At 36.8% G+C, this 14,389-nt stretch overlaps 1 protein-coding gene and 1 long non-coding RNA gene across 15 annotated transcripts in view; one reads left to right on the forward strand and one right to left on the reverse strand.

The window, feature by feature from the left end:
• Positions 1-14,389, reverse strand: part of SPEF2 (sperm flagellar 2) — a 206,853-nt gene that overhangs the window by 169,589 nt on the left and 22,875 nt on the right. For 11 of the 14 annotated variants that reach the window (XR_004739958.3, XR_004739959.3, XM_078365609.1 and 8 more), the window contains 4 exons: positions 11,420-11,672; positions 8,607-8,777; positions 6,336-6,476; positions 3,751-3,815 (listed from right to left, as the gene is read on the reverse strand). Coding sequence is in view for 12 of the 14 variants with exons in the window: in XM_078365605.1 (XP_078221731.1) it covers positions 3,751-3,815; positions 6,336-6,476; positions 8,607-8,777; positions 11,420-11,672 (630 nt within the window). In the remaining 2 variants the exon portion in view is untranslated. The remainder of the gene's footprint in view (positions 1-3,750; positions 3,816-6,335; positions 6,477-8,606; positions 8,778-11,419; positions 11,673-14,389) is intronic. The other 3 variants (XM_078365607.1, XM_078365606.1, XM_035291688.3) reach the window with 1 other exon arrangement.
• LOC128931392 (uncharacterized) overlaps positions 7,550-14,389 on the forward strand; it is a 36,100-nt gene continuing 29,260 nt past the window's right edge. The window contains exons 1-3 of the long non-coding RNA XR_008479742.2: positions 7,550-8,110; positions 9,206-11,679; positions 13,227-13,411. This is a non-coding gene — a long non-coding RNA (uncharacterized LOC128931392). The remainder of the gene's footprint in view (positions 8,111-9,205; positions 11,680-13,226; positions 13,412-14,389) is intronic.

A 14,389-nucleotide genomic window follows, 5' to 3' on the forward strand; every position in this document is an offset into this window, starting at 1 on the left:
GGAAGAACCCAGTAGTCTTCCCAACAGAAAGTTAAACACATTCAATTTAGTGAGACAAATGGTGGCTTAATATACAATTCATAGATTCATTCTAAATTTATCATTAAAAGATACATTTTTATGTACATAAAGATCAAACAATCATCAATTTTCATCTGCATCCTCTTTAAAAAGTAAAAAGAATACAAGATATACCATAATGTTATTCATCTAGGAATAATGAATTTTTATATTACGTATAATCATTGTTTTCGTTACAAGTAATTAACATATTTGGTCTGCAACATTATTTATAATCTTATTTGAAAAATAAGGACACATTATTAAAGTGCGTAGAGATGTCATAAATTCTCATATAGACACAAGTATTTTTGTAAAAAACACAGTTAACTCATATTTAATGTTTAATGATGTAATACCTGCATATTGATAATACAGACCATATTGTAGTATAGGTCATAATTTGCAGGTTTGCTCCTACCAGCTGATCTCCTAGTGAATAAAATAAATAGCCTATTTTTCTTCTCTCTGCACCTGTGCCTAGCATGCCTAGCAAGAAGATGTCTGCTAAATTGCAAATAATATGCTAAAAAACACCATACATGTATAAAAATCAAACTAAAGTTCTGATCATTTTATCAGCAGAGGCTCCACATTTGATTACATTCTGTCAGTGAGAGGAGCTGAGCACAAATTATGGAGGTACCAAGCACTCAGTAAGGCCAAAGACAGAGCTTACCCCTATCTATTAAGATTTAGTATTTAATTGCATAGCAAAACACTTTTAGATCTTTCATCAAAAATATTATTATATTTGTACTTAAGTGTGTTGTGTAAAAGATCCTGCCTTGTAGCATGGGTTAATAGCTCTCTCAACACAACATTTATGCTATCAATAATATACTTAACATATTGCTTCTCCTTTATCAATTAGTCAACCCATCCATCTGTTGTCTTATTCCAATAAAGGTGAAAAAAAGCTACACATTATATACTCGAATAAATATTCATTTTACTAGATGTAGGTTTCTTGAGGGCAGTGATTATATTTTCTTTTTATCTGTTTGCTTGCCAGACCTTTATCGAATGTAATAATTGTATATGTATAATCTATTAGTAGCAGAAATCTTGGTTAAATTTGTATTTCTTAAAAAGTAGTTACTGGGAAAAGCCTCTGATAAATCTATTAATCCAAATACCAAATTACAGAAGCCAATAATCCCAGCTAAAGAAAACAAATAGCAGACAGTATTTATTATTCACTTAAAAAATGAAAACATGGAGAAACCTTGTTATGTGGGGGGAAATGCAGCCTGAGAGCTCTTGCATTGCTGGGATTGAGGCATCATTTCATTCTTCCACACATAAAAACAATGGACTTTAAGGTGGCATCCTGAGAAACTGTTCAGGAGCAGACTATGAAAGAAGCAGCTGCAGAAAGTACGCCTGAGGTTCCAGCTGGGAGATTTTATTGCCTTCTGGTGTTAAGTTAGTGTGAAGTTTCTCAATGTGCCCAGAACATTTTTGATTCTAAGCTAAGATTCAAAATGAACTAAAAAAGTAGTGATTAATGAAATGGCTTAAGAAGGGTCCTATATCGTAGCCATAGCCTTTGTTTTCTTGAAAAGTTTGCTCTAGGCCAGCGTTTCCCAACATTTTTCTTTTTAAGGCCGAAAGACACGCGGTGTAACACACCCGAAAGGATTTAGATTCTCAGATAAACTGTTCACAGCCAGAGAGGTAACTGGCCCAGGGACTTCAGCTGCCCCAGGCCTTCTCTTCCTGCTGTAAGTGAGGGTGTCAATATGTCATGTGCTCTCTGCTAGAAATCTTTGGCAGGACCAAGTGGAGGTTTCTGTGATAACGGGACCTGGCACTACTATTTCCCTCCCTTTTCTCTCAAAATAGAGCTCCAATTTTATGCAAGGAAACAGTGTGCCCAGTTAAAGACTACCTTTCCCAGCTTCCCATTCTGCTAGGTGTGGCCATATGACCCAATTCTCTACAGTAAGATGTAAGCAGAAATGTTATATGAAACTTCTGCGAAGGCTTTTGAAAGAAGCTATTTCAGATAGGAGATATCTACTTTTTTTATCTGTCTTCCTTCCTGATATCTGGAATATGGGACAAATGGCCAGAGTTCCAGCAACCATCTTGTATCGTGAATGTAACCTTGAGGATGGAAACCACACAACAGGACAGTGAAGCAAAAGTGAAGAAAGGAGGAGCCTCAGTCCTTGATGACCTTGGAGCTACAGCATATGCTATGGGGCACTTATCTTCTGATTTCTGTTACATGAGAGATAAGCAGATTTCCTTCTAATTTAATTCACTGTTGTCTTGGGGGTTCTAAAACTAACTGATAGAGACCTAGGTTTGGTTGGGTTGGCAAAGGCAACAGGGAACAGGTAAATGTTTGCAGCTGCAATGTACAGGGATGATCTTTAAGAAGCTTAATAGCTGACATTGCAAGGACATTAACCAATAGAAATAGATATTGCTGCAGGGCCTGAAAGATAGTGCTGTGCTTTATCTTAACTCTGGTTGCTAAACTGGGTGGAAATTTGAGAGGTCCCAGGAAAGGGGCAGGCCAGGGAGCTGCAGAAAGTCGCATTCATCAGGTAGCAGTATTCAGTAGTTTAAGATGGCCTTTCTGGTGGACACCAACTGTTTATTATCGCAGGGACTGTGGCTAGAGAGGTGAGTGAAAGAGTTAGAAGAAATCGGTAGTTTCATGGGCCAAGGTCAGGGTAGGTGTGCTAGGGTTCAGGTAGTGACTGCATAAATGAGGAGACCTGGATTACGTTGTTTTTACAGGTCAGGAGCAACACTGATAAATGGAAGTGAGAATCAAAATAGGGCATCAGAAGTTTCCGCAGAGGGTAGGAGGAAATGTGATATACATAAGTATTCTCCATTTTGCTTGATTTTCTTTCTGACATCTGACTTCATCATTTCTTCCTTATGGTTCTGATTTTCCTTGCCTCCTCATTTGACTGTCTCTCCCTTCCTTCAGAAAATTTTAATATGAAGCTGAAGTATATAATTTGTTTCTGCTTTTCTTTAGAATTAGTACCTTCTTTAACAGAGATTCATCTCATATTTCATAAGATGTAAATGCGTAGAGTTTGGAGAGTTTCCATTTAAAAATGCAGGAAAACCCAGTTGCTCCTACATATGTGGTCTCTAATGAATTACTTTCTGTGAATCAATGACCCCCTATAGAAAACAAAGTATAAAGGAGCTTTATCTTTAGGTAAATGAAGCCAATTAATGAGGAAGTTTGTTCCATAAACCCATCGAAGTGTCTGTTTTAGTAACATTTGTTCAATGAACTCGTTCACTCAACTTCTTACTGCTAGTCTCTATGCTAACTGCTGAGGCTACAGCCTGATATAAACAAAACTAGAGTCTAATAAAGGCTTTAATGTGACAAATTTAAATTAGAGGTACCTTGAAACAATTTTAGTGAATGTTTAAAAAATATGTGTGAACTTAGAAGAATAAACATAGGACAGAAAAATAAATCAACTTTATATTCCATGATAGTCACATTCTAGATATTTATCAAAGTGTTAACAATCTGAACTTTAGCTCATTTATCTTCCCTAATACACTCTCTGAATCAAAATTCTCTGAAGTGAAAAGATCCTTGGAATAGCTTTTCCAGATAAACTATTTCTAAATATTCAAAAGCTATATGTAGAACAGAATGCAGTTTTGTGATTCTGTAAACAGTTTACATCTCACCTTTCTTTTGCTTGGAGATCCTTTTTTATTAATGCTTCGAACATCTTAATTTCATTGGCCACATCCTTTAAAGAAAATTAATCATCAGTTCTCTGCCTCTAAAAACCACTGAAAAAACCTTCATTTACCATATTCATTCAAGTTTACAAAGTTCTATGTACTACTAATTCAAGGTAATTAGGACTTAAGATATGAAAAGATGCATTCTAAAATATTTTTATAATTTTGATTTGTTACCTTTAGACTAAGCTAACTACATCTAAAAGAATGTGAAAATTGCCTCCTCTGAATCATTCACTTCATGATCTTGACAGGGTACCAACAGACATTTATTTCATTAGAATAAAGATTATCAAAGAGTCAGGACATAAATGTTTGGATACAAATATTTCTTTTTCTTTCTCTCTCTCTCTTTTTTTTATTTATTTTTTTGAGACAGATTCTCACTCTGTAGCTCAGGCTGGAGTGCAGTGGCACGATCTTGGCTCAAGGCAACCTCTACCTCCCAGGTTCAAGTGATTCTCCTGCCTTAGCTTCCCAAGTAGCTGGGATCACAGACATGTGCCACTGCACCTGGCTAAGTTTTGTATTTTTTAATAGAGATAGGATTTCACCATGTTGGCCAGGCCAGTCTCAAACTCCTGACCTCAGGCAATCCTCCCAACTTAGCCTCCTAAAGTCAAATATTTCTTTAAAAATTGTTGTCTCAGGTGTTGTAAACATTTCTCATGCAAACTTATTTACACTATTAATTTGTTATCTGAAGATTAACTTTAGCTCACCTTTGTATTTTACAAATACTTTTTTTAAAACTTTAATCAGTCTGGGTACAGTGGCTCACACCTGTAATCCAAGTACTTTGGGAGGCTGAGACTGGCGGATTGTCTAAGCCCAGGAGTTTGAGACCAGCCTTGAGCACCTGTAGTCCCAGCTACTTAGGAGGCTGAGGTGGGAGGATCGCTTGAGCCTGAGAGATTAAGGCTGCAGTGATCCATGATTGTACCACTGCACTCCAGCCTGGGCAACAGAGTAAGACCATCACAAAAAAAGAAACAACAACAACAAAACTTTAATCAACTGAGGGACATATGAGAGGTGGATACTGAAATGGAGTCAGATAAAAGCCTCTGTAGGTGGTAATTTTAGAATCCAAGTACAGGATATTTTGGTATTATTTAAAAAACAAAAAAAATGTGGATTAATGTAAAATTCAATGCATTTAGGAATCAGAGAGATCTGTCAGTCTCTGCTTTACTAGCAGTGGGTAAAACTATGTCAGTTTCCTGGGTCTGTTTCCTCATCTACAAAATAGGAAAAATAATACCCTACTTAGAGAGTTGTCTACAAATTAAAGATTAAGTGAAGTGCCTGATCCACAGCTTGACATACAGCACATGTTCAATAAATGGCAGTTATTAATCATCTTTGTAGGTCACATGGGACAATATTAGCAATCATTGTAGCAGTATGCAGCGTGAATTGCAGGAATTAGCATCAAACTATAACACAATCAGATTGTATCTTACTGAAATGATTGACAGTTGATGTGGTCTAGTAAAATGTCACTGGTATAGGTATCTTAAATTTAAATATACTGACAGCAACAAGTCACTTAACATTCCTGGGATTCATAGAAAAATAGTGTGTGACGATGCGGAGGAATTGAGTAAAAACATATAGTAGGAATGGCATATGTATGCTATATGTACCTTGACTGGCCCCTGCTGTACCCAAGGCAGTATGACCTGCTATGGTTTGGATGATTGTCCCTGAAAACAGCATATGAAATTTGATCCCAATGTTGAAGGTGGAACCTAATGGGAGGTGTCTGGGTCACGTGGTGGGTCCCTTGTGAACAGACTGATGCCCTCTCTGGGGTGAGTTCTCACTCTATTAGTTCCCATGAGAGCTAGTTGTTAAAAAGAGCCTGGCACCTTCTCTCTCACTCTCTTTCTCCCTCATGAATAGATTGATTCTCTCCCTAAGGGTGAGTTCTCACTCTATTAGTTCCCAAGAGAGCTGGTTGTTAAAAAGAACCTGGCACTTTCTCTCTTCTCTCTCCCTCCATCCTCCACTCTCACTTTCTCTCTCCCCATGTAATGTTTGCACATCCTGGCTTGACTTCCCCTTCCCGTTACTAAGACCCTTACCAGATACCCATTCCTGAATCTTTCATCCTTCAGAACCAGAAGCTACATAAACCTCTTTTTCTTTATAAATTACCCAGCCTCAGGTATTCTTTTATAGCAACACAAGTGGGTAAGACACCATCCATTACAACAGCAGCTATTCTGACCTAGTCTCTTATTGACCACAACACAATCCTTTTCAACACAGGAGTCCAGATTGCCATTTAATAGGAGTCTGTCATTCCTGGCCTAAAGCTACATTCTTTGTTCTGAACAAATAACAATATAACATGAGCTGAATATGCACAGAGTGGAGGAATTCTAAATGAGAAAGGACAAGGTCAGAGACAGTTTGGAAAGCAAGTGTGAAGTTTTGGAAGGTCTCTGTATGTTTCAGAGAAAGACCATTCTTCAGTTAAGACAAACACAGCACAATAATAAAGGATTATCACTTACCTCTGCCTCTTTTTTCTTTTTCATCATTTTTTGGGCCTCGAGTGCTTTCAAAGTACGATTTGATGTAGGTTTAGGTATCTGTATGATAGCTGCTTGGATTTTGGCCATTATTTCATTTTGTCGTCTTCTGTTTAAGTATTGCTGAATATCCCATATACATTAGTTTAGTTATTCAGAATAACAATCAGAACAGGCAATATAATACGCTCACAGGTACAAATATATAAAATTTATCTATTGAAATTTTCAGAACCCAGCAATTAGCCAAGGGACTAGGTGTCACAATTGTGTAATGTTAAGAAGCAGGTGTCAATATGACTTACTGTGAAAAGCATAATGTTAAAACACAATTCTGGAATCTGCAAATTATATCTATTAAATGCCTGTATTTTCATTCTGTGTAATGATACCAAAAGGACAATAAAGATGTCCCAAATATAAATAAGAGTATAATTCTTTTCCAATCCTACTGTCATGACCTTACCAAACATGGGAAGAAAAATATTCTCTCTCTGAAGATGGTCCAATGAGAAAATTCTATCTAGGAAGCAATTTCTAGCAGGGCTCCTGGGAAACCCAATAAAAATGACAAACCTCCAGCTACTCAGGAGGCTGAGGCGGGAGAATTGCCTGAACCCAGGAGGCGGAGATTGTGGTGAGCCGAGATCGCGCCATTGCACTCCAGCCTGGGTAGCAAGAGCGAAACTCCGTCTCAAAAAAAAAAAAAGACAAACCTCCAAAACCAGCTACACTTAAACAATGAATTCAGGGGCAACCTCACATACTGAATTAGCACTAAATTATATGGTATCATTATTGGATGATCTCTTCTGTATGTAGGCAGTAGTTATTTTAAGAAGAATATAAGCAGGAGAATTATAATTGAAAAGAAAAAGGATCTGAAAATCAGATAAAATATTTTAAAAGTAAGTGATTTAGGAAGTAACATGTAAAACTAATCATTACTTTACTACTAATACATTATATTAGAACTAATAGGATCATTAGCTCCCATGTCCAAAGATAAAAAATTTCAATTTACCACTAAAAAGGCATAAATAATAGACAATTTTCATTTCATTTTCCAAAATACAAATATTTGTTTAATTGCAATATGTTTATCTCTTCTTTCCTAAGAAGATCTGGAAGACACAGGGTCTCCCTTTTGCCTTATTTGCTCCCTGTGATTATTTGAACATAATTTATTTCAGACTGTTTAATGGCATTATATTTCCTTTTCCTCAGCTTTCTTGGAGACTGTCTGCATTGGGCTTGACACGAATGGATAGGCTGGTTCCACATAAAGAGTCAAAGCAGTTGGTCTCAGACACTACTTAAAGAGTGCTTTGTCTCTTTACCATGTAACACCAAAGGGAAGTATAACCCTTTATTTACCCTCTGGCAAGTAAGAGAATTACATGATCTTCCAGTTTGTCTCTCATCTTTTCTTTCTTCCCCACAAGGAGCTGACTACATTCAGAGTATGTTAATTTCTTATCATTCCAAATAAATACATAAATTTAAAAAGTGATTTTACAGTACAATGGGAAGAACTACATAATTGTTTAGCCTGTAGTTTACACATTCCATATACCCAGTCACCTGAAATGCTCTTAAAAAGCTTTAATGATTCTATGTACCATTATTCTCTCATCCATAAAGGCACAGAAGATCTTTAAAGAGTTTTAAAGAAATTTGAGAAGGAGCAGAGAGTTAGTCAAAGCAAGAAGGAAGAGTCAGAAAGAAGTTAAGAGTTGTTCAGGGTGATTGAAGAGGTATGCAAGCAAAGAATTATCTCACACTTCCAAGAACAGAGAAATGGGGCAGGACCAAAAGACCAAGTGGTTGCAAAAGAGGAGAAAGCAAGGGGATAATGTCTGATCTATCTCCCTCGGTGGTGACAATGGTCACGTGCCTTTGATCAATGGGGTAGCTAGTAGCAACCTTCCATCACTAAAGCAGCTGAAACATTGATTTCTACCAGTGAAGGAGATCCAGTTGTCTTGCTACTCCAGAGGATAGCAGTTCTTGTTCTCAGCCCCAAGTAGGTAACAGTCAGCAAGAGTCAGGATGGAGAAAAGGAGCAAGGGAGAGAGAAAAAAGGAGCAAGGGAGAGAGAGAAAGGGTGGGAGTAGGGCAGGACAAAGTCACGCATCAGGAAAGTGCAACTTATGCTACATTACTGCTCAGGCAATTTGTACTATAGGCATAAATCACAAACAGTATACAATGTGCTACTAATAAATTTCTGAAAAAATAGTTCTATGAAACCTTTTTGATATCAAAATATCTTTGCTCTTCCTTGAGTTTTTGAAATCTTTCAAGTTCCTCAAAATGCAAATGGGCAAGATCTTCTTTCACGTGTTTATATTTTTCTTGAAACCTGTATGTAACCCGCATCAGATTTAAATCAGTTTGACGTGGTATCATGTGTCTAAGTCTCTAAATGAAAAAAGCATTTCAAAAGATTTTGTTATTAGAGAATGAAGAGTACATTTTCATTATAAGCACAAATAAAATTTGCCTTCAAAATGAAATTCTTTGAATTACAATTGTTGTTAGGCTAAATTCAAGCCCATTTCAATTACTCATATTCTTAATTGACGTAAGTGCAACTACAAAAACATTATCATTTGTGCTACTTCTTACAAAATAGCCTCATATATACTTGTAGAGTTAAACTTTTTAACTGAGTTTAATTTTCAGTAAATGGTATTTATATTCTTGGAAATACATTTTTACAGAAATAATTTCATTAAACCAATTTTAACATATAAGAGATAGTATAAGAAGCCAGATTCTTCCCATTGCTTAGCCACTCCTTAGTAAAAAGTAAAGAAACATTAAAACTTCCTATATTTGTGTTTCAGCTTTACTACCTACTAGCTGCATGAAATTGGGCAAGTTACCTAATCCATTGGGCTTTAGTTTCCTCATCTGTAAAACGCAATATTAAAAGTACCTATCTTTTATGACTCTTGTGAAGATTAAGTGAGATAACATTTATAAGGCATCTAACACAGGGCTTGGCATGTCACTAGGTAGGTTCAATAAATTTTAACCATTATTAGTACTACCTGCATCTCTTCTCATCTAGTATCAAAGAAGATGACATTTCTACTTCTTTGCTAGGATATCACCTCTTCCATACAAACCATTGATTGCATACTCCTCGTTTCATCCCCAGGAGGTCTTTTTCCATCTGGTCCTTGTCCCATTTTCATCTCTCCTGCCATTGATTCTTTTTTCAACTGACAAGTTGCCCAGTCTCTCAGTCCATAAAACAAGCAATCTCATACTTCACTTGAGCTTTTCTCTCCTACTATTCTCTTCTTTACCTCCACATTTCTTGAAAGAATAATATATGCTACCCTCTTCCTCATTTCCAATGTCCTTAACTCAATGCATTCCATACCACTCCAATAGAACATGATTCTCTCCCTAATACATAAGCTTTAAGAGGGTTGGGGCTTTTCCTGTGTGTTTGTTGTGCAAGTGCTTGACAAAAAGTAGGAGCCCAATAAATATTTGTTCAGTGAATGAACTATTGACTCTGGAAGTTCACCCGTGACCAACATCAAATGATCTAATAGGCTCTTGTTTTGTCTTCATCTACACAGTTCTTATAGCACTTGCTACTGTTGACTGCTTTGCAGTTTATTATATATAAACTGTGTATAAACTCCACTCCAGTTAATCCACGCTTCTTCTTGAAGCTGCAAATATGTCTACTTCTGAACTCTGAGGCAGGAAGAAATAAGCATCCTTGTTTTTATAGTTGGGAAAATTGAAGCTGAGAGTTGTTTAGAGGATGGCTCAAAGTTAACCCGCTTGCAAGTGAATGAGGCCTAATGCAATATTAAATTATTCATATTAAGCCTAATCTGATTTCTAGTTCTCAAAGAGTGCTGAGTCCATTCTGCTACCAGACTTGTAACGATATCCATGAAGAATGGACAAATATAAACACGGAGATGGCCCTCATATCTATTATGTCATTGCTGCTTCAAAAATTAAATTTAAAAATATAATTCTGTTCATTTATATTTACTATTTTGCATTAGTGCAGCACTCAAGATTATTCCAGAGGCCCTTTAAAAGTTAATGCACTTTGTTTACCATAGGGAATTGCATAAGAACTGGAGAGAATTGTCAACTAAAAAGTCGTATCAATTAGTCAGTAACACATTTAATGAGTATTTACAATGTTTGAAGCATTGTACTAGACATATTCATCAAATCCAATGTACTAAAAATCTGGTAAGATCATATGACAAATAAATAATGAATAGTTAGCCAACAATATCAGTTCTTGGTAAAACCAAGAACATGAGAATTTTACTGTAGAGTTCCAAAGGAAGAAACCACGTGTACTGGGCTGGACAGTAGACAGAGAAGAACAGTTTGAGGAAGAGGAGAGATGAGAAGGGTGAGTTTGGGTGTGAGGGAAGGAAGAGCAGGAATAGCCGTGTTTAAGCAGATTGTCAATTAATGCAGAAGAAAGAAACACTATGCTGAGGACTAGAAAAAAGTAAAAATAGGTTTCTGAGCAGAAGAATCCAATAAAAGTTAAACTTAGGAAAGATTCATTTAGCAGTTGATTGACTTTTCCAGAAAGACTGAAGATTAAGAGACATTTTAGCAGGTTGCTGCAGTAGCTGATAAGATCTGAGCAGAAATGACAGGGTAGAAACAGGAAGAGAGGAGCAGGCACAAAAAGTACTAGGCCTGTAGTCCCAGCTACTTGGGAGGCTCAGGTGGGAGGACGGCTTGAACTCAGGAGTTCGAGACCAGCATCGGCAAAAGAGCAAGGTCCTGAGTCTCAAAACAACAACAAAAAAGTATTGGAAATTATAAAAAGAGTTTGATAAGCTATTGCCAATATGGATAGGATAGACAGAGACATCAAAAATGCATAAATAAATTCAAAACATGAATATAAAATAAAACCCAAGTAAGGCCAGTAACATATGTAAAGGATATATATACTTAGCAAGGCTTCTTTGTGAATTCAATATCATTGTCATTTCTCTTTACCAAGTTTTACATTGTGACATGCTTATTATGCTTTTTTATGTACCTACCTCTTGAAAAGTATCCCTTCTCATGTTTTGAAGTCTTAAATTTGGCAGCGGTTGCATGGTTTGCATCTCCAATCTAGTCAATCCACTTTTCTTCTTTTTCTGAAGAGCAATGTACAATTGATATAAAAGCTTTGTTGCCACCCCAGGCTTTTCTGTGATGATGCCATGGGCCACATTCTGATCAAACTGCACACCCAGAAGGTGAAGTGTTGGCTCCAAGCGAGAAAAATTATTAAGTTTGGCACTTGAAACCCTGGACGGTAAAATATTTTACATAATTACACATTAGCATTAAACTAAATACAAACAACAAATATCAGAAGTATTATGATCCAATAATCTGAATTATTTCGTGTTCTTTTAACTGTATCATTCTTCTCTAAAACCACTCTAATGTAAATGCATTGAGATTTTTAATTAACCATGTCTACCTCAACTGTATGCATTCATTTTTCTTAAATGGCTACACTAAAACTTTTCTGCTCTAAATTAACAATAGAGTTTCTTCAGAAGTGAATACAGAAGTCACAACACCTAAACTTCATATACTGTTCCTAGTATACTATTTCTCAAGAGATTGCATTCAGGTAGTGGTTCCAAGTCTTTTGTTTTTGAATCACAGATACCTTTGAAAATCTGAGAGCTATGGAACATTTTTTTTACAGAAAAAAATCATACATTTATACATATAGACAGAGAGTATATAACATCTTAGCATGTTTTTAAACCTCTTATAGTCTAACCTAAAAGCGCCCATCCCCTAAAAGGATGTGGAGCTGAGGAAATGTACGAGTGATTTCATAATATGAATGAGGAGCCAGCATCATGGATGGCCAATGTCAAGAAAAGTAGTGATGCAATACCTTGAATTGATGTTGCGGACATGTGGGGCAACTTACTGTCCTATTTCCTCTGTGTACTAATAATTCTTTTAACAGAAATACTTAGCGACATATACTTAGTATATACTACATCAATCAAACTTCAAATAAAATATTTTAAATTAGTAAAAGAGAAACAGGCCTTGGAGGAGACAGAGATAATGCATGCTACAAGAAAACCTTTTCAGCATGAGACTAAACACACTTTTTTGAAGGTCTTCTCAGGTCCAATTTTGCATTTTGTTTCTCCACAAATCACCATACAGTTGGAGATACAACATTTGCCTAAAATGACTCAGGTAAAGCAGACCATGTTTGGAAGAGTATGATTGTGAAAGAAGATAGTCAAATCAACGACATGTGCTTCCATTCTCTGGGCAGGCATCTATCACCCCTTTTGATCTCCCATCACAGTTGTCCTTTCATGCCCTTCCCATCCTAGGAGTCCTGTGTGCTCTGCTCACTACACATAATTGGAAAGACATGAACTGAGAGCCATCTGTCAGAGTTTTGGTCTGGGTTATAATCTTGGGCTACAGATTTTAGGGTCATGCTAAAATCGATTCAGGAGGGCGAGTCCAAAAGCAAACATTGCCAATTTCCAAATTTTGTCAATGCTTAGCCCTGCACTCATGAAAAAGAGGGAAGAGTTTTCTCTTTTTCTTACTTGTATCATGTGGCTCCCAGAATGCAGTTAATAAGCCTGTTAATGTTATAGTTCAGTTACCTAGTAGGGTTTAAATATCTTTTATGAACTTGCCAAAGTATGCAGGTATAACAATACTTCTTTCTAGAAGTTTATTTCTAATCAATCAAAATTTGGGGAACATAACTTGTGTGTCAATTGGTGGAAGCCAAATCTTGTTAAAGCATGGGTAGAATTGGAATGACAGGATGATCAACAGTTGTTTTTCTTTTTAACACAGAAAAACCACTGGGACATCTTTCTCCTGGAGACAGAGCATATGGGGTAAACGATAACCTCTGAGGGAATAAGAAATGTATGTTAGAAAAAGCCTTTTCCCTCTCTACTAGCAATCCTTACTTGCCAAGAGGCTACCTATCTCCTTCCCTTCTTGCCATCTGGAGAGGGAATACATCTTCTTACAAGGTAAGTAGTAGCTGTCCTCCCAGAAATTGTCTTGACAGTTTACTTTTAAAAAGACAAATCTGGCCAGGCGCAGTGGCTCACGCCTGTAATTCCAACATGTTGGGAAGCTGAGGTAGGCAGATCACAAGGTCAAGAGATGAAGACCATCCTGGCCAACATGGTGAAACCCCGTCTCTACTAAAAATACAAAAATTAGCTGGGTGTGGTGGTGTGCGCCTATAGTACCAGCTACTCGGGAGGCTGAGGCAAGAGAATGGCTTGAACCTGGGAGCTGAAGGTTGCAGTAAGCCAAGATCATGCCACTGCACTCCAGCCTGGCGACAGAGCGAGACTCCGTCTCAAAAATAAAAAAAAAAAGACAAACCCTCTCAATTTTCACATTTGTGAAGTAATAAAAGTATTCAAATCAGGGTATTCTTTCAGAGTTAGATGAGTTATTCCTAGAATTAAATCATTTCCAAGATGAGTAACTCTGAGTTATTTACAAAATATATTTCCAGTTTACATTTTAAACTAAAAAACTAAAAGTATTAGATAAGATCCCCAAATCATGAGCCCTGGCACAAGATGTCTAAAAATTAGGCTATGACAAAAAAGGGATTATTTTCCTCACCAAATATACCATTACAAAGGTCATACCTATGAGACTGACTTATCCTTGTCTTATTTAAAAGATCATGTGCCCTGGGGAAAAAATGGGTTGTTCCAAGAATTGAAGATGGATGATATTTCGTTCTCAATACAAGTAGAACCCTCTTCCCACATTAAGGAATGGAATGACTCTTAGTGAGAAAGAAAGTTAGTCCTTTGTAGTATATGATAAGCAGCACTGTCACACAGGACACACAGGTGTCCAAAAGTGGAGCAAGAATGTGAAATCCACCCTCTACTGAGATTGCTAAGCCCTGTCCCTGGCATGAGACTGCTTCTTCCAAAATGGGGCTCCTTTTTCCTTGTACAAAGACTTCTCTGTTCACC

The sequence above is a fragment of the Callithrix jacchus genome, chromosome 2 (assembly GCF_049354715.1).
Source record: "Callithrix jacchus isolate 240 chromosome 2, calJac240_pri, whole genome shotgun sequence".
NCBI classification, from domain to species: Eukaryota; Metazoa; Chordata; class Mammalia; order Primates; family Cebidae; genus Callithrix; species Callithrix jacchus.